This window comes from Eptesicus fuscus, chromosome 23 (genome assembly GCF_027574615.1).
Source record: "Eptesicus fuscus isolate TK198812 chromosome 23, DD_ASM_mEF_20220401, whole genome shotgun sequence".
In the NCBI taxonomy this organism is placed as follows: domain Eukaryota; kingdom Metazoa; phylum Chordata; class Mammalia; order Chiroptera; family Vespertilionidae; genus Eptesicus; species Eptesicus fuscus.
The window spans coordinates 17,648,540-17,668,510 of NC_072495.1; the positions used below are offsets into that span (position 1 = coordinate 17,648,540).

Here is a 19,971-nt window from a genome sequence, read left to right on the forward strand (position 1 = left end):
ATTCTGAACAGGCTCTCCAAATACAAAAAAGCAGGCAGCTGCCAGAGGCTGGAACCCCGGAAGCCAAGGATTTCTAAGTCTTGTGGCGTCTGGACCCCTTTACTAGGCCAGGAAGGCCTCTCCCAATGTCCTTTCCTCTGCACCAGGGCTAACCGACCCTCCCCGTCCCCCTCACTCCCCTACCCCCCGCCCCAAACAAGCTAAACCTTAAGGCTCCTTCCGGGGCCACCCCTGGCTCCAAATCCGTCGTCCCCGCAGCAAAGCCTCCCCCTAGTCAACCCCGCCCCAGCCTGAGGCCCAGGTCCCGCCCTTCCAATCCGCACCGCTGCGCCCAGGCCCCTCCGCCCCAACCCTAACCCCACTCCCACCCGGGCCACTAGCTCCCACAGGCCCGCTCCCCGCCACCTACCCACCCGGGCAGCGACCCTCGGAGACCCCAGCACCTCCCTCCCTCCGCTCCCCCGCAACGACTTAACCCTTTCGCCCCCTAAGGCCCGCCCTCACCTCGGCCGCAAGCGCGGGCCTCGCTGCCCGCTGCGATCCTCGGCCCGCGGGCTCCAGGACGCGCTCGCCCTCGCTAGGCGTCTCTACGCGTGCACGCTCCGGGCTCCGGCGGCGGAAGGGGCGGGGCCTTGGATAGCGGGGGGGCGGGTCCTAGAGGGGCGGGTCCTTGGACGTCAGGGCGGGGCGGGGCTGCGTGAGGCAGGGCCTGCAGAGGCGTGTCTCTGGGCGGGGCCAGGACGGTGTGTAGAGAAGCGGAGCGGGATCTGGGGCGGGGCCGGGCCTGGGGCGGGGCCGGGGGGCCCTGGGGGGCGGGGCCTGGCCTGGGGCGGGGCCTGGCCTGGGGCGGGGCCGGGTCTGGGGCGGGGCCTGGGGCGACAGGAGCTCTCTCCGCTGTGTCTCAGGATGCAGTTTGCAATCAGCGTGCAGAGATCAGCTTGAAGGTCGCACCTGGCTTAGAAGTTTCTGGAGGGTAGAGACGGTGTGCAGTTTTTACCTGGCCGCGAATTGAGGCCCCAAAACCCGAGTCACTGAATGCAGTTTTTTTTTGTGTTTTTTTTTAAATACTTTTGCCTTTTATTTATTTATTTATTTATTTATTTTATTGATTTTTTTTTTACAGAGAGGAAAGGAGAGGGATAGAGAGTTAGAAACATCGATGAGAGTGAAACATCGATTCACCTGCCTCTTGCACACTCCCTACTGGGGATGTGCCCACAACCAAGGTATATATGCCCTTGACCGGAATCGAACCTGGGTCCACAGGCTTGACGCTCTATCCACTGAGCCAAACTGGTTAGGGCTGAATGCAGTTTTATTCGGTAAGGTTTGCAGAGAGCATACCTTGCTCCAGTCACTATGCCAAGCATTTTCTATCAACTATCTTTGTACCACAGCTGCATTTTTAGAACTATGCACTATTAATTCCCATTTTGAAAATCAGCGGTTTCTCGAGTGACATTGAGGGGAAAAGGGACTCAAGCCTATGCCCCCCCTCGTGTGTTCCCATTTCTCCCTCCCCACCCAGGACCCTGGATGTCGTAAAAAAGTATAAACACTGAAGAAATACATTTTAAATTAAACTGGATAACGTTCCTCTTGTTAAGAATCTATGTCTCTTTCTTCTTACTCACTGGCTCTTACTTAGAATGGCTTCAGACTCCACAGCTACTCCCAGCTGACGTGCAGAGATCATCCTCAGTTCTCTATTTTATATAAAGTTTTTTTTTTTAAAAAAAACACCACTTTTTAAAAATATATTTCTTTATTGATTTCAGAGAGGAAGGGAGAGGGAGAGAAAGATAGAAACTTCAAGGATGGGAGAATCATTCACCGGCTGCCTCCTGCACGCCCCCTACCGGAGGTGGAGCCCACAACCCCGCCTGTGCCCTGACGGGGATCCAATGGTGACCTCCTGGGTCATAGGTCCACTCTCAACTACTGAGTCACACCACGGGCCTCAGTTCTCTTGATCGGATACAACTACGCCAGAGAAGCTCAAGGGCCCCAAAAAATATCCCTCCCTTTTTGGAAAGTAGAAGTTTTAAAAAAAAAAAAAAAGCCCCCTCTCTGTTCCCCTGCTGGCTGCAAGCCTGCCCTTAGTTCCTGTTAGAAAGTTGGTAGGTTCTTGAATCAGAAACCCCCACCAAGTGAATAAGCAGAAGAACATCATTCCACAGTTGTCATCCACAAATTCTCTCACAGGGAGTCTGACCAGACCATAGTGAATCCAAGAGTCAAAACACTGTACGTTGTAATAGTAGGAAAAAAATTTAACAGTCTCAGTAGCTCTTGAAGCGTCACACATACAAACAAGGAAGATGTTTATTTAAAAAAATATTTATTAATTTTTACACCTGCTGAGTAGCACAAGACTATTAACACTATAACTCACTGAATGTACAATAAATGTTCACATTTAAATAACAGGAGAGGGTCAACATTTTTAACCCGGGGGTCGGCTTTAGCATCTCATGAAGTGCTTTTTAGCCCTAAGAGTTTTTTGAAAGGGTAATTGGAAATCAAAAAACAATTCAAGAATCAAAATAATAGGTTTTTTTTCCTGGATAACAGGAATTTTACATGATAAAATGTCTATTATGTGGGCACAAATCAAGCAATAAAAATGTAAAATCTATGTTACTCCAAAATTTACACTGCACTGATTGAAGTCTACAGTGCCAATGTGTCTTAAGAAACAAAACAATATAAACATTGGCTACAAACATTTCCCCCCAAAATTGGGTCTTCAGATGACATATATTCTGCCATCTCTTCAAATCCAAGTCCTTTTGAAAATTTACTACCTTGGATGAATGTGCGGAATACCTGATCTTAAAGCAGTGTTATTTGGCTTGACTGCCACCTGCATGTCTGGTTGATAATATACAAATTAGTTTTAGAGATTTACTTATTCCACATAAGAACAAAAGAAAAAGAAAAAACAAACCAACTTCGATAGGAAATAGACAAAGAGGTCCTTCCACATTTCCTTCTGTGTATTTTAAAACTTGAAATAACTGGTATAAAATGAACATTCCATTTAGTGATAGTTTTCTATGTTAATCAATGTTACTCCTGAGGTGAGGAGGGAGAGGTACCTTGCTGATTCAAATTAAAAAGGACCCAAGAGAGCCAAATTTAAGGTATTAAAAGGAAACTGGATCATTGGGGAAGTGTAGTATTCTTCACCGAGCAAGTCATTCTAGACCGGATCCTAGGATGTGTACAATCATTACAACGTGGGACTGTGGGACCCAGAGTCTCTAGTTTGTCGTTCAGGGTCAATATTTTCTATTAAAAATATTGACATTAATTCTTTGTTACCAAAGATACAGAGTCCATTTTCAGTTTCTACACATTTCCCAAGTAACTTTCTCAAGTTCTCTTAGTGCCCAAATTTTCAGGGGTAACTAAATAAATGAGGTCTCAGAAATAAAGTGCAAAAATCTACATATTAGTCAAGTTGTTTCAATTGAATTGTTTACCTTTCAGAAAAGTTATCTTTACTATAGTAAAGATGCTACTATACTTAATTGATAGAACCAGTTTTTACCCAGAAATGTAAATAAAATAAATTAATTTCATTTGAAATTTAAGTCAGGTCTTTCTTTTCTGCAGTGATAAACTCTACCAACAGTAATTATTCTAAAAATGTGTTAGTATATCACAAAAAGTTGTTAAAATACATACTGATCTCTGCAGTGTTTCATGTGTACAATTGGAATGTATAGTAAAAAGGAGGGAAATGTTTTCCCCCAATGAATTCATAGCTAACAAAGAGGAATGCATATAAGCAAAACTATTACTGAGGCAGATTTTTTTCCTTTCCCTACTGACAGTGTAATAGCCATAAAGATTAGATTTCTCCCAGATCCCTTAATGCAGTGATTTTCAACCAGTGTGCTGCAAGAAGAATTTGTAAAACATTCAATACCTGACTATTTAGTCAGGGGCACTGACCTCTTCTCAGATTGTCAAATAAAAAAAAAAATGACAATAGCCAATACAACAATAGCCATCTGGTATGAATGCTCTGTCTTGAACCATAAATGCAGTGTCCCCAAAAAATGTATGCACACTTGAATAGCAGATAGCTCAATTTTGAAAGGGATATGTATTATAATAAATATTGCCTTTATAATAACCCAAAGTATGTATTCATTTTTAGGGACCACCCTATATATAGATCATATAATAATTAATTGCATCTTATTGGTCGCATTGCATAATAAGGTTTCATCTGAATGGTTAGTTCTTGGTACCAGAAATCTTTATATACAAGCAAAAAGGGTAGGTAATTATTATTTTTTTTGTAAATCAATCAAAATTATCTTTTTTTGTCAGATTTGCAAAAAATATATTTTTTTGGGGTGCCACAGAATTTTAGTAATTAGTTTATGTGTGCCATGAGATGAAAAGGTTGAAAATCATTGCCTTAATGTATTATAAATGGTCCCCATGTTCTTATTTTACCGCTTAGTGTGAAGTTGGTCATACCAAAGGGTCCAGATGGGTTATAGTATGTTTAAGGTAAGAGTGGTAAGAAATAAGGAGGGCCACCTTCCCATCCAACCTTACAGAATGTTCATTTTACGAAAGCATTAAAAATCCTAAAATACACTGAATGCTGTGGGCGAGGGCCGAATATACACCTGCTAAGGGAAAGGAATTCACCCTTTACCAATAAATGGTATGGATCCTGCAAGGCAGGTCAAGGTTTCAGTGCTTTTCACTTTATATACATATTATATCGTCTCCGTAATTTTACTCGGTACAGCTGTCTCTAGTATCTCATTACAACCACATCAGAGAACGGTGGCAATGCTTTCATGCAGAAGTTTAAATTCTGCTGACATCAGGCAACCTTTTTCTTACAGGGAGTCCACCGTTGTGGACTAATAAAGTAAGATCCAGCAGAACATGGTCTCTTGGCCTTAGGTGCTGAGGGCAGAAGCTCTGGGAAGTACTACCAATAGCCCAACAGTGATTTTTCCAAAGAAAGGCAAGCTGTTGTTGTTTTCAATCAGCAATAAAAAAAAATTTAGACGACAGTTTTTCCTTCAGAACATCACTGTCACCCTTTGTTTCATCATTGTTGTTTTTCATAGGCCCCCGTGGTTAAGTTCCTGCAAACTCAAAAGATGAAGCAGTCCTGGCCTAACACGGACCCATAAAATAACCCCTTCTCCTTTGGTGCCTCGGCTTGGAATGAAGTCCATGGCCATGGACTTGTCACACCCTTTCTCCACCTTTGGTACAAACACAATACGCCACTTAATAGTTCCACAACGGAAAAGTAAGGCTTATCAATGTATTAAAAAAATCAACCCACGAACGAGGCAAAATTTCTCCATCTTGAACTCTACTTGCCACGGAAAGATCTCCATTCCACAACAGCAACTCGTAGAGTCCGTTCCGTAAAGGTGGCCTTGATAAAACAAACCCCAGTCAATGGTACGAGTGTCAAACTGTAACCTCCAAACGCTTGAGTGAATGACAAATCGTAAAAAAGAGTGGTAAGTGTCAGAAGCTTTCCGATTTATGAATGAGAAAAGACATGATGTGACTGCTGGATTCTAGCTCCAGGGCGGCAGTTAAGGTTTGGTGATAAGCACTTCCCTGCTCCCGTTGCCGTTGGTGGTGGTTGTAATGATGTACTGTGTGGGCTGCTGTTGGCTGGTGGGCTGGGGGTCCAAGTCACTGTGCGCAGTTGGCTGAACCTGGACTCCCCCAGAGAGGGCTGAAGCTTGCTTTTCCTCCAGTTCCGGCTGACTTTCTGATAACACATAATGACCCTGGAGCAGGAAGAAAGGATCTTTAGAAATCTGAGGCCTAATGGGGGTAGGGGAACCCTGGGGACAGAAAGAGGGAGGAATCTGTAAAGAAATGGTACAAGGGGAACTAAAATAGGCATGAAGGGGAGGTGCCTTACCAAAGCGTTTTGGGGAGAATGGGTCAATCACAGGAGTTGACCACAAAGGTGATTTAGGAGGGGTCCTTGGTTATTCTACCAAAAGATACAGTGACGACCTTCAGAGAGAGCTGGGCATCACAATGGTAACCTACATGGCACACAAAACATGTGCCCTTGAACTACTCTGAAGAATTTAGATTTCTAAAATAAGACTGCTGTCTGTCAGTTAAATTTTAAGATTAATATAAAATTGATCAAAGAAAAATTATCATCTAAAGCAAGCGTGTCAAACTCAAAGGCTAACACAGGCCAAACAAATGAGGCATGCAGCCCACGGGCCGAGAGTTTGACATGCTTGATCTAAAGTCTCGTAAAGAGGCAGAATAGCCCCCAAGACAGGTAGTCAAGAACAACTCTTCCCGGACTTCAGAATGTCCAACACCGGCAAAATTAAAAGTAATAACAAATGTTTCCAAGTGTTATTTTGCCAAGCAAAGCCATTTTTGAAATGCTGCCGTCAAACAAAAGATGCTTGAACACTCAAAAGCATAGGAAGAGCACAGTCTTAGAATAAAGTCCATTACAATGAATAAATTAGCATCATGAAAATATACACTGTCTCTCTATTTCCTCATTTTTCCTTTAATAATGATGTCTCCCTCATAGACTGCAGCTAGCTATATCTTTACGTTAACATTTTAAAGGAAAAATGTGACGGACAGAAGGGGGGTTAGCTAGCTACTACGCTGAGGAAAAAAGGTAGTCACAGAGCAAAGCCGGTGTGGGTCAGTGGTTGAGCATCTACCCATGGCCCAGGAGGTCACTGGTTTAATTCCCGGTCAGGGCACATGCTTGAGTTGTGGGCCTAATTCCCAGTGTGGGGCATAGAGGAGGCAGTTGATCAATGATTCTCTCCCATTGATGTTTCCATCTCTCTATCCCTCTCCCTTCCTCTCTGAGAATCAATAAAAATTAAAAAAAAAAAAAGCCACAGAGTTTGAAAACTCAAGCATTGGCCTTTTCAAGCAACACCCAGAAAAAAGCCATAGCCAAGTACCCATTTGATTGATCTAGGGCCATATGCTCTGAGTCCACACTCATCACACAACTATGATTATGATTTGGTTTCCCATATGGGTCTTTCTTTAGCAGGAGGGGTCTGGTTCTCAACCTAGGGTACATAAGTGGACTTCCGAGAATCTATGAACCCCCCCAAATATTTATTAAATTTGTATGTATGTATATTGTGGTGAGAGAGGGGGCATCCTTGGCTATAATCCAATTCCCAAATAAGTTCCTGGGTAAAAAAAAATGGTAGAGTCAATGGGACCCACAGGAAGCAGAAATTTCATTGATCATACCATTTTACATTAGTTATTGTTTTCATTGACAATAGTGTTACTCTGGATTTACACACCTCTCCTAAGTCTGGTTACCGTGAGTTTGGATGCTAAAAAATGAGTGAGCTCTCAGTATGCCTTGAAAAAAAAAAAAATCAGGTTTTTGAGGCCACTAGACTATCTGCTACTCTTTGAGGCCTCTTGGGAATCAGTCTTCCTCTGGAATATCCTGATATTCTTATCCACTTAAGAGTATTTTCCTTAATTTAAATTTAAATACTCTGTTTTCTAATAACTTAGAGGCAGGCCAGAATAAACCAGTGAAGATAAAAACAGAGGTAGCAGATACAATCAATGTTGACCTGCCCAATCTAAATATAGTAAGAGAATTTATGGTAATGTTTTTCACCCTGGGATGGCCAAATTGTTTAAAATAGTTTGAAAGAGCTCTGTAATAGATTCATTATGCCATTCTCTTCCAACACAAATTGATAACCAACAGTAATGATAGCTCATATACATTCCAAGGAGCACATAAAAAGGTGATGAAATATGAATCCCTATGTGTATGGATCTAGGAGGTTCATTATAATTATACATAGGACAGATATTTATTGAACATTTACTATAGACCAGCCTCCTGTGCAAGGCACTGAGAATAAAGAGATAACAACGAAGACCCGGCTTTCAAGGAATTAATTCATCGCCTACTGAGAAAAGATAGATAGTAAACCAATAATTAAAGTCAACTGTGACAGGGTTAGAATACAGCTCCACAAGTTGTAATGGGAGCACAGGAGAGGTACTTCTAACTCAGATATTGCAGGTTGGGGAGTAGAAGGCAGGGGAAGGGGAGTCGGATGCAGTAGGGTGGACAGGAAAACCCTCGCGAGCACACAGCTTACCGGAGTAACCGCCTTCACTTGGCCGGTTGTGACTGGAGTTGCCACACCACTATCTGTGATCACAAACTGTCCCGGGGGAAGCGTCATCATTTGAATCTCGGATGCTGAAAAACAGGAAATATGCCTATTTCAGTGGTCTCAGATTTTAATACAAGTGGTAGACAAAAACCCTAACACGTGACCACCTTCCCCACCGAGACACTGCCAGGGATTTGCTTGCTGAGAGAGTCTTATGATGACGTGATTTTTTTGATATAGTAAAAGCACCTCTGACACGAAATGCCCACGTGAGGTTAGCAGAGTTACCAAATATTGCAGGCGATCAATGCACCTCCCTCAACTGTGGCTTCTGAATATCCATAAAGACAAATACACAACAGCTATTTAAAACCCTGAAATAAGACACAAAAACTTACCTGTTAGCTTAATATTTTTATCTCTTATATTCACATCTGAATGAGTAGCACAATGTATCCACTATTGCCCAGCAATCATGAATCAACCTAACTTGAGTTTTATTTCACCAAACTTCACCCTAGCACCCAGTTGAGTCTCTGAGTAATATTTTCTACTAAAAGGGACCAGAGCTTCTTGGGAAAATAGCTGATTCCAGATCTGGGTCAGAAAACATATAAGATGAACCTAGAACAAGGTGTCACACCAGCATGCAAGATACTACAAAAGACAACAAGATTGTGTAGAAAACAGCCAATCCAAAGATGCTCCCAACCAGCATGGCTCAGTGACTGAGCATCGACCTATGAACCAGGAGGTCATGGTTCGATTCCCGGTCAGGGCACATGCCCGGGTTGCGAGCTCCACCCCCAGTGTGGGGTGTGCAGGAGGCAGCCGATCAATGATTCTCTCTCATCATTGATGTTTCTCTCTCTCCCTGTCCCTTCCTCTCTGAAAGCAATAAAAGTATATTTTAAAAAAAAAAAAAAAAAAAAGATGCTCCCAGTAGCTAAATGCCAGTAAGGATAACCACTGCAGTAATCTGAAACACGTCAGCTATGTTGAAATCCATGAGTACATGACAGTAGTAACACACACACAGCCCTCATTGGTCCACTGGGTAATACTAGGAAACAACGCATGAATTTGAAAATCGGCAAGTAAGGCAATGAGCCAGGTATTTAAAGCATTTATCCTGCCATTCCTGCACAAACTGAACCTCAGAGTAACCTGCTCATTAAGGTAAAATTGTTTTCTTCATTGAAGCTTCCTAGCTAATTCGTGTATAAAAATGACAGAATCAGCCCAGGACCACTTTGCAATCCCCGATGAAATTTCGGGCCAAAGGAACAGAGAGAGAGGCAGACACCGCGTGCCTCCTGATGGAAGCACACAGCCAGCTATGAAGTGTCAGAGACAAAACTGAACCTGACTCCAACAGATCTAACTGCCAGCCTACAGGGAATAAAGGGGCGGAAGAAGGCATCTTAAATGATCATATAGGGATGTCAATAGCAAAATCCATGTGGGATTTTGAGAAATGTCGGAATGTGGAAAATTCTACAGGTCAAATGACCCACCTTCTTCAACACATAAATTGTAACTTAAAAGAGAGAGAGAACACACAGTAAAAGAAACTCAAAATACAGAATCAATTGCAATGTTTGGCCCTTATTTGGAACCCAGTTTGGACAAACCAACTATTGAAATTTATGAGACAGTCTCAAGAAATATGAGCCCGGACTGGATATCTGATGGTATCAAAAAAATTACCATCATTTATTTTTAGGGGCAGTCATGGTACTGGAGTTTTTTGGTGTTTTTTTTTTAAGTATATTCCTTTGGTTTTAGAGATACATACCAAAATATTTGTGGATGAAATGACATGGGTTATTATCTAGTTGGAGAACTGGGAGAGATGGAGAGAATGATGAGGGGATATGGGGGTGTTCAGTGGAGATAAAATTGGCCAGGAGTTGATAACTGCTAAAGCTAGATAATGGGTACAGGGCATTCATTACACTATTACTAGTATATTTTTCTTATCTTTTAAATTTTTTCCCTAAAATAAAGAAGTTCAGTTCTAGAATCCTTTCTTCAGGTTAGAATGCTAGTTCATACTATTATCACCGAGACTATCTTCATCATGCCATATTTTGTTCACAGGAATTAAACTGAGTATAAATGCCAACCTGTTGACCAGGATCCCACTGTATTTACCATGCCTAGAAACGAGACTCAGGCCTCGTAGTGCCCACCAATATTTAAGAGACTAGACTGTAAAAATAACTAGCTGGACGGGATGGAGCCTAACTCCATACCGAATCTATATAACGTAGCCAATGATCAAACACAACAGAGATGGACGCCCCCCCCCAAAAAAAAAATCAATAATAGGGGAAGATCATCACTGGTCTTCCCACCTTCTCAGCCCCTATCCCTCCTAGTTCCCTGTACTGAGGCCTTTACCTCTAGTCCTGTTCCTCCCACATCTTCAGTCATAGAGGTCCCATACTTTCCAGCTCATACCCAAGGCTGTCATCCCTCAGACTATCACCTATTCTGAACTTCAGCAGCTAGCCTTTCACTGCTTCCATAGTACTAATCCCGGGGGTTTTGAAAGCAACTACTCATATCTCTCTCTCAACCAGCTAATGATCTTTTTTGAGCCAAAGACAATCTCCTTAGGAGAGGCAGCCCAGCAAGGTGGTTTGGTGTCAACTCTGGATCCAGATTGCTGGGTTCAAACCTCCATTTACAAGCTATGTTCCTCAGACGAGTTCCTCTGTTCCTAAATTACATTATCGGTAAAATACAAATAACTATTGTAGTTATCTCAAAGGTTGTGGATACTGAATGTGCATATACGTGGCTTAAAAACCTTCCTGGCACATAGCAAGAGCTTAATGAAAGTTGGCTAGCATTATTATTACTAGTGATGTTAATCTTTTGTACACCCAGGGTCTAGCTCACTGGTTGAGATGCAGACATTCAATAAATACTGGTGGAAGACATGAATCAATACTATCGACAGATCCTACATCCATCTATTCTACTATTTAAATCACCTGCCTACACTTATTCCAGCAATAGTCCTCATGTCTCAAATGGGTGGCTCTCTGATCAGGATGCTACCTTGAATTCTGCCATGAAACTCATTCAAGTACATGCAGAGTGAAGAAAATGGTCAATGAGACATTAATCTAGAAAATCCGTTATAAAGCTGATGAAATGATGGCCCAGGGCTACAGGCTCCCCACCGATGACCTGCAGCTTTATCCCCTTGTTTCTTTTTATTTCATTGACTTTAGAGAGAGGAAGGGAGGGAGAGAAGGAAAGCAAGAGAGAAACATTAATGTGAGAGAAAAAACATCGATCAGTTGCCTCCTGCAGGTGTCCCGACCAGGGATCAAACCCGCCACCTGGGTATGTGCCCTCACTGGGAATCAGCCAGCCACCTTCTGGTGAACAGGCAGATACTCCTACCCACTGAGCCACCCGGCCAGGGCCCTCGTCTCTCACTTACAGTAGCCACGGAAGGAGTTCCAGGTGCTGGGCAGGTAAGTGGGCTGCACAGAGCTCTGCTGCTGCTGGGGTGCCTGGCCTGGGGCCGAGGAGCTGCCTTGCATGTGGGAGGGGCTGAGCCCCTGCTGAGACTGCTGGGAGGAGGGGCTCAGCGGCTGCCCAGCCACCTGGAGCTAGAGAGAAAGCGAGAGCAGAAAAACCATGAATTCCCAAGACTCTAAATCACTGACGAAATAATTCAGGCTAGTAGGAATTACAATACTGAAAGTACCCCTACTAAAATAGTAATATTTTAAAAACAAATAGGATCAATGAAAAGTAATCATAACAATGAAATCCTACTTAGTTTTCTTTCTTTTTTTAAAAATATTTTTATTGATTTCAGAGAGGAAGGAAGAGGGAGAGAGAGAGAAACATCCATGATGAGAGAGAATCATGGATCGGCTGCCTCCTGCAAGACCCCCACTGGGGATCGAGCCCACAACCCGGGCATGTGCCCTTGACCGGAATCGAACCTGGGACCCCTCAGTCCGCAGGATGACGCTCTATCCACTGAGCCAAACCAGCTAGGGCTCCTACTTAGATTTCAAAGGATTCTCTCCAAGAGTATCTTGTTAGAAAGATGAGTGAAAATATGATTATCTATATTACAGAAGTGAGAACAATGGAGAAGCGAACTTGCCTGTGTCACAAAGCTAATCTGTCGCACAAACTGAAGTCCTACTTCCCACTGAAGGGAACTGCGCAGTCCCAGCGTTATTGGAGCTGAGCACAGGGGGAGGTGGAGGCCACTCCTGTCCCAGGGTAAGGCCCAGGCTCTCAGGCTGCCCCTCGAGCCAGCTCCAAACCACCTTTCCAGCTTTTTTTCCAAACACCATTTCCTGTTAGTACCTAAACAGCTTTCTATAAATACACAATGTCCCATCCCTGTGTCTTGACTCGAATGAGACCATATTCAAGTCATCATGCCTTCCCCAAGTACCACGTCAAAACCCTACCTCTCCTTCAAGACCTAATCCAAATACCACTTCTACAAAAATGTCCTAGACATAATCTTCGTCATTCCCAGAATTTATCTCTATAGCCACCTCACTCTGAGACCCAGGCCAGGGGGATCCTGCAGGAATCTGGGTCGGCCCTTCTCCGCTGTGCCCTCATCCTACGAGGCCAAGTGACCACGCCCACCTGGGATGTGAGGGAGCCCCTTCCAGGCCTCCCTTAGGGGGCCACAGCCCCTTCCCTGTGGAAATGACCCTGCACCCACTTCGTCTGCAGGCTGTCACATCACAGGGCCCGTTGGGATAGAAGCTAATCACTTAACGTGTGTCCAAATACCAATATAAAAACTAAGGTCCACGCTAACAATATTTCGGGAGTCAAGGAGACGAGGTCTGAAGGGAATGTCTCTTCACTCTTATTAATTCTTCAGGGTCCCTGGGTCACACTAGCGTCTGTGAACGGTCTACGCCACGTGTACCTGGGAGGCCGGGGCCGAGGCGGCGGGCTCGGTGACCTGGATGTGCTGCACCTGGATGGCGTGCTGGGTGTAGGTCTGCGGGTCGTGCAGCTGGCCCACGTCCACAGTGGACTGCTGAGACTGGTGAGGGGAGGTGGCCTGGGGGCGACAAACACAAACCCATTTTGATCGAGGCGAAGGGAAATCTTTCCAGAGAAGTTCAGCTCAACCAATATCCCAACAGGAACACAGGAAGAGAGAGAAGAGAACCTTCCGTCCAAGGCTTCACTCCCAGAGAGCCCACACCTGAGCCGAGCTGGCAAACGGCAGGGGAAAAGGCAGTTTTTAAAATGAAGCTTGTAAAACAGGAGCCACTAATGCTATTAACTTCTGAAAGAGAAGGAGCCAGAAGAAATATAGCTCTTAATAAAAGCTGGATGAGAGGCTCTCCGGAATCGGAAATCTTTCCCCTTCAATTTCAATTAAATGTAATGACCTACCCTTTATGAGTTAAAAGATATCACGGGAGAGAATTGCCTTTCAGCTTGTCTCGACTGAACCGCTAGAACAGCGGTTCGTAACCTTTTATGCATCGCAGACATCTTTGAAAACTGGCTAACGTATGAGCCCTTATTCCAGAACAATGTACATGCACATCGTATTTTACAGGCAAGTCCAGGGATAGATTCTTCCAGAGCCCCAAATTAAGAGCCCTCCCATAAGAAAAACGAGATGAAGAATAGTCAGTGAGTGGAAGCTTCCACTCCCTGTTCTGGTATTAGCTTCCAATTTTCAGAGACCACATGATTTCCATTTGTTTTGATCATGCGCCTGGCGGACACTCCCTCAGTGTAATTAAATGAAACAACAGTTCTGGGGGGATTCCTTCTCCTGGCTCCCTGATCAGGAAGAATGAGCTACTAATTACCTGGTAGAAGGAACACAGTTATATGCCTGTACCAGCGATTTTCAACCTTTTCCATCTCATGGCACACATAAACTAATTACTAACATTCTGTGGCACATCAAAAAATATATTGTTGCCGATCTAATACAACTATGTATAATTTTGATTCATTCATGCCAGGCAGCTATTGTTGTGTTGGCTGTTGTCACTTTTTTACTTGATAATCTAAGGCAGTGGTCGGCAAACTCATTAGTCAACAGAGCCAAATATCAACAGTACAATTGAAATTTCTTTTGAGAGCCAAATTTTTTCAACTTAAATTTCTTCTAACGCCACTTCTTCAAAATAGACTCGCCCAGGCCGTGGTATTTTGTGGAAGAGCCACACTCAAGGGGCCAAAGAGCCGCATGTGGCTCGCGAGCTGCAGTTTGCCGACCACTGGTCTAAGGGAAAAGAGGCCAGTGCCCCTGGCTAAACAGGGAGGTGTTGCATGTTTTAAAAATCCAGGCGGCACACCTGTTGAAAATCGCTGGTCTATTCGAATAAGGTACTGACTGGTATTCAGGGATTGGGTCACATTTATCCTGTACAAGCTCCCATGATAGAAGTCACTTGATGCCTGTGTCGGGACTTCTCAAACTGGCTCCTCACCAAGAAGTCACCCCAGTGACCCAGGATAAGGATCCAGAAGAGCCTCAGAGAGAGTCTGCGCGGGTATTGTCCGCAGCAGCGCAGATGGCAGCATGCGCTGGAGCCTAAACCCTCTGACTGCTAAGTCAGAGCCCTGCTCGGCCCGCGGAGGGCTTTACAAATGCCTTAGGCTCCGGATGTGCACGCAGAAGCACGTTCTAGCAGGGCCCCACGCCAGCTCTGAGAATCGTGCTTTCGTCAACCTCAGGGCCACATGCGCTGGTGACAATGTGGCACTCAGGAAGGGAACGCGAGACGAGGGCAGTACAGTACCGGGGCCACTTGCACCACTTGAAGCTGTATTTGCTGAGGCTGCTGGAGACCGGACGCGGACTGTGACATGGGGATGTACTGAATTCGCTGGTAGTCCCCTTGCGGCGTCCGGTAATCTGTCGTCAGGGTCTGGGACAGCTCTGTCATGGCCTGGGTTAGCAGGTCTGTTGTCTAGAAAATTCACACAAAACGCATTAGTTGATGGCAGTGCTGCTTGTAGCTACTTCAGTGCACTTGGACCCTACCTACAAAAGTCTCATTTGTATCACTGGTGGATCGTGGAACCTACAAGTTAGCCCTGAGCTCACATAGAAGAAATTCCCAAGCAGAGAAGATGCTGGAAGGTTACCTATATATCTGTATCCATCTGTCTGTGCCAGGCCCAGTGGGGTTACCCTCAAGGTTCGGACAACCTTGCGGCCAATGAGCAGCACCCACTACCCCCTTCACAGAGGAGACCCGATCAGAAGCAGAGTGGCGACATTTGCAGCCAATTAAAGACTGTGGCCCTGAAAGCTGTGACCCCTGAGGGACACAAGGTGCTCTCGCCCGTCACACACTTACCACCACGGTCTCGCCGGTGGCACTGTCGGTGGTTAACACGGCCGGAGCGGTGCTGATCACAGCGGTGGTCAGCGGCGTGTGCAAGGTGTTAGGGAGCTGGGCGTACTCTGGATGCTTCTTGCGAATGTGCTGGACCATCTTGGTCTGGGAAATTATGGCAAAAGTCAAGAATTAGTTACTGCTGGAATTAGTTATTCTCAGTCTTTCTCAAAAGCAAACCTACAAAGGTTCCTAAAGTCCCTTACGTTGTCCATTTAAAAAAAAAAAAAAGAGCGATGCTGACTGTGCCCTCCCTAAGGCGGCCCATGCTACAAAAGGGAAAAGAAGAGGCTGAGAGAAATGAAAGAATCACGTGACCCACACCATCAGAGGTCAGAACACCTCACAGCACCCCCTGGTCCCACCAGCACCTGCCGCAGTCAGTCACAGCCCCCCTTTTCAGGAGCCATCACGTGATGGGCAGTACTCGAATGCCCGAGCTCACAAACTCAGAGCTGGACTCTCACACAGGAGCCCTCAGCAGCCAGTCGAGTGCTCAGGCCACCAGATGGTGCTAATCCTGGGACAAGCCCACCCTCTTCTCCCCTGTTCCACCTATGTTCCCAGCTCTCAGAAAGCAGCTCCTTATAACGTCAGTCCCCATCAAGTCAGAAGAAGCCAGCAGGGCGCCTGGGAGAAACCACCTTCTCTCCAGAGACCCTTTACCCCGTGGCCCAATTCAGACTCGGCCAGAAGCTCCCCTACCTTGCTGCTGTACTGTTTGGAGCAGTGGGGGCAGCAGACAGGAGGGGTAGCTATGGTGCCGGTGAGCTGGGTGTGGGTACTCAGCATGGGGTCCGGTTCTCCAGGGCCGGCAGGACGCAGCTTCCGAATGCTTGGCGGGAGCTCGGCCCCAGGATGGTTCTTCAGGATGTGGGCCTTCCGCTTGCTGGCACTTTTGTAAACCTGCAAGTTCAAACGCTTTGCCATGAAAGCCGTACACAGTTCCCCTTTCCTGCTTAAAGCTGAACCTCTAACCATTTCCGTACAAGGAAAAGAGAAAACGTATTAGTGTAGCCCAAAATAAAATAGATATCATGCACCCAAAATAAACAGATAAAATGAAAGATAACATATAACATAGATTAGAATAAAACAAGGACATCATCTAGCCCGGCCAGTGTGGCTCAGTGGTTGAGTGTTGACCTATGAACCGGGAGGTCACAGTTCAATTCCTGGTCAGGGCACATGCCTGGTTGCAGGCTTGAGTCTCTCTCATCAGTGATGTTTCTATCTCTCTCTCCATCTTCCTTGGATTTACAGATCTACGATAGTAATAGTGACAATAGCCTTTCTCCTGCAGTTGAAGAGAGGGATACACAGAGAAAGAGAACTGTTCCTAAGGCCAGTATCCTTTAGCTTTTCTGTGAAAGCTCTCACATGATGTATGTACTTGACTACCAAATGCCAAAGAATCCTCCACAATGAAAAGTCTAATAGCAACCAGGACCTCTAGTGGTGAATGTACATTGTATAAGGAAACAGTATTACAGTGAAGCAATAAACACATATTCTCTTTCTGTCTTTTTTGTAACTGGACAGAAATAAAGAATGAAATTGCACAGAGTACTCCACCACAAAACCTTGGCACATGCTACTCGATCTTCTAGAAGTCCAAAATCTACCACATATCTTACAAACCCACTGATAAACACTCTCATTTTAGAGCTAAGACATTTTAAATGAATCCATATACTAAGCTCTTGGTAATAAGACTCTTCTTTTGCAGCAAAAATCACAGAGAAGGGAACAGGAGTAAAACAAAGCCAGCTCATTCTGAAGAAAAACAATTTGGCTTAAGTTGAGGCTACGCCTGCAGCCCTTGTTTTGTGGAAAAACACTGGGAGCCGGGGAACCATCTGTCGAGAGCACGGAAGGTCCTGGCCCACGTCCCCACCCGCGGACCAGCTGGTCCTGCGCAGGCTCCCACGGGGGCCCTGCGGCGGGCGGTTCCGTTACCTTGTCACAGTACTGACAGAAGTAGTCGCGGTTGGGCTTGATGATGGGCAGGGTTAACTCCGGCACCTCTTCTATCTTCATGTCCGGGTGCCTCTTTGATAAGTGATTGACCTAAACGGGGGAAAAAGGAAATGAGAAAAAGAGAGCTTATAATGAACAGAAGCTAGGCAAATGTCTCAGAGCGATGGCGAGAAGCTGACATTCTGTGCAGCGGCGCCCCAAAACAATAGGCGTTTGGCCAGAACCAGACCCATCTGACACCAAAGCATTAGCAGTCCCTGTTAACAGGAACTCAGCAAATTACAGAAGGGAACTGGGTCACTGTGGATCCGATGAATAGTCTTTGATGAAAGAACTGTTGGAAAAAGGGAAATTACAGTAGCAGGAACTTCTATGGTGAATTCTCCTGATGCAAGCCTGTCTTTCATTATTTAGTGCCCGACCCCAAGGGAGGACATTGAATGAGATAAAAATTAAGGTTCTGAATTTTATTTTTTAAAATATTTTTATTGATTTCAGAGAGGAAGGGGGAGGGAGAGAGAGATAGAAACATCAATGATGAGAGAGAATCATTGATTGGCTGCCTCCTGCACATCCCCTACTGGGGATTAAGACCGCAACCCAAGCACATGCCCTTGACTGGAATTGAACCTGGGACCCTTCAGTCCACAGGCCGAGGCTCTATCCACTGAGCCAAACCAGCTAGGGCCAGGTTCTGAATTTTAAATGATGCTCTCTGACTTTAGCTCCTGGCAGAAATACAAAGTCCTCACTTAATGTAGTAGCTGTCAATAGGTTCTGCAACTTAAAACAAAACAACTCTAAGGAGACCAATTTTACCCCAGGCTAAGTGACACAAACAGGGATTAAGTTCTGGCATCTCATCGAGATTGTAACAGAAGGCCGTACTGGGGCCTGCTGTGCGCTGGCTGTCCTGGTGTCCCAGCTAACCTGGTCGCACGGCTGCCTTGATGGAAGTTTCTTTTGTTGCTGTGTCATAGCTGGAAAGAGGCATTAAAGGAACAGTCGGCGAGAAGGCAAAGAGCCCAGAGAAAGTACACTCAGGAACACAAATGAGAAGAGGGAAATAAACGTGGGTAAGACCAGAGACTGAGAAGGGTAAAGCAAGACAAAACTAGCAATGAAAAGTGATAGATAGCCCTGGCCGGTGTGCTCAATGGTTAGAGCGTCGGCCCATGCGCCAAAGGGTCACGGGTTCCACTCCTGGACAAGGGTACATACCTGGGTTGCAGGTTCTCCCCCTCCTGCCCCCCCCTTCCCCGCTGGAGGCACATACAGGAGGCAACCAATTGATGAGTCTCTCTCACATCGATGTTTCTCTCTCTCCCCCACCTCCATTTCCTTGCACTTTTTTTTTTTAAAAGTCAATGGAAAAAAATATCCTCAAGTGAGGATTAACAACAAAAAAAGAAAAGTGCTAGCTATACACCTCTTCTAATGAACTATGGCAGTGGTCGGCAAACTGCGGCTCGTGAGCCACATGCGGCTCGTGAGCCGCGGTTTGCCGCTCTGTTGACTAATGAGTTTGCCAACCACTGAGTAAGGCATTACCCTTACCCAGAAGTTTTGACTTCAGGTTAAAGACATTAGTACATTATTAAAATGTTTTTTTAAGTGTTTTTTCCCTAAGGCAGTGGTCGGCAAACTCATTAGTCAACAGAGCCGCGGTTTGCCAACCATTGAACTATGGCAAAGGAGGGCGAAGGGAGACTGGCAAGGAGAGAACTCCAAATTGGGAATCGTTGGCCTGTTTTTCCCCCAGCCCCTGCCAGAACCTATGGAAGTCTGTAGAATACAGGTATATACAAGAGCCACCACCACACAACAGAAATGAGAGGGGAAAGGTGGCCGGCGGAGCCCGGAGCCACTGGGCACTGACCAGCATGCCCCGTCTCCGGAAGCCCATCATGCACAGGCGGCACTTGAACGTGAAGCTGTCGTAGTCGGTGGACGTGATGCGAGGCTTGAAGGTCTTGGAGCGGCTGATGCGGTCAGCTTTCTTGGCCTCCCTCTCGGGATTGTGCATCCTCTGCATGTGTTCCCGCAGTTTGTCTTTTCGCTATGGAGAGAAAATCGTTGAAAAGGCAGGGGGTGAGAAGTGGGGAATAGAAAATTTTTAATTGAAGGGATATTTTAAAAATATCAATACAAGTCAGCAGTGACCACAACCTACTGAGATGCACCCGAGTTGTCAGAGCTGGAGCATACAAGGACAGGGCAAAGCGACTAGGAATGACTCTGTCCACTAGCAAGTAAGTGCATCTCACTGAGCCTCGGTGGAAAATGACCCTTCAATTTGAAAGCTACTGATTTTTGCCCGGCCAATGTGGCTCAGTGGTTGAGCGTTGACCCATGAACCAGGTTCAATTCCCGGTCAGGGCACATGCCCAGGTTGTGGGCTCACTCCCTAGCAGGGGGCA

General features: G+C 45.4%; 2 protein-coding genes across 4 annotated transcripts in view; both read right to left on the reverse strand.

Moving 5' to 3' along the window:
* Positions 1–581, reverse strand: part of NFRKB (nuclear factor related to kappaB binding protein) — a 29,427-nt gene extending 28,846 nt beyond the window's left edge. For all 3 annotated transcript variants that reach the window (XM_008142542.3, XM_028146904.2, XM_028146901.2), the window contains exon 1: positions 505–581. The gene's annotated coding sequence lies outside the window, so the exon portion shown is untranslated. The remainder of the gene's footprint in view (positions 1–504) is intronic.
* Positions 582–5,520: 4,939 nt separating this feature from the next.
* The window catches only part of PRDM10 (PR/SET domain 10), a 75,635-nt gene continuing 61,184 nt past the window's right edge, over positions 5,521–19,971 (reverse strand). The window contains exons 15-23 of the mRNA XM_054712754.1: positions 19,431–19,610; positions 17,531–17,641; positions 16,277–16,477; positions 15,533–15,676; positions 14,969–15,139; positions 13,120–13,257; positions 11,644–11,809; positions 8,163–8,266; positions 5,521–5,798 (exon numbers count right to left, since the gene is read on the reverse strand). Coding sequence (XP_054568729.1) covers positions 5,598–5,798; positions 8,163–8,266; positions 11,644–11,809; positions 13,120–13,257; positions 14,969–15,139; positions 15,533–15,676; positions 16,277–16,477; positions 17,531–17,641; positions 19,431–19,610 — 1,416 coding nt within the window. The 3' untranslated portion in view covers positions 5,521–5,597. The remainder of the gene's footprint in view (positions 5,799–8,162; positions 8,267–11,643; positions 11,810–13,119; positions 13,258–14,968; positions 15,140–15,532; positions 15,677–16,276; positions 16,478–17,530; positions 17,642–19,430; positions 19,611–19,971) is intronic.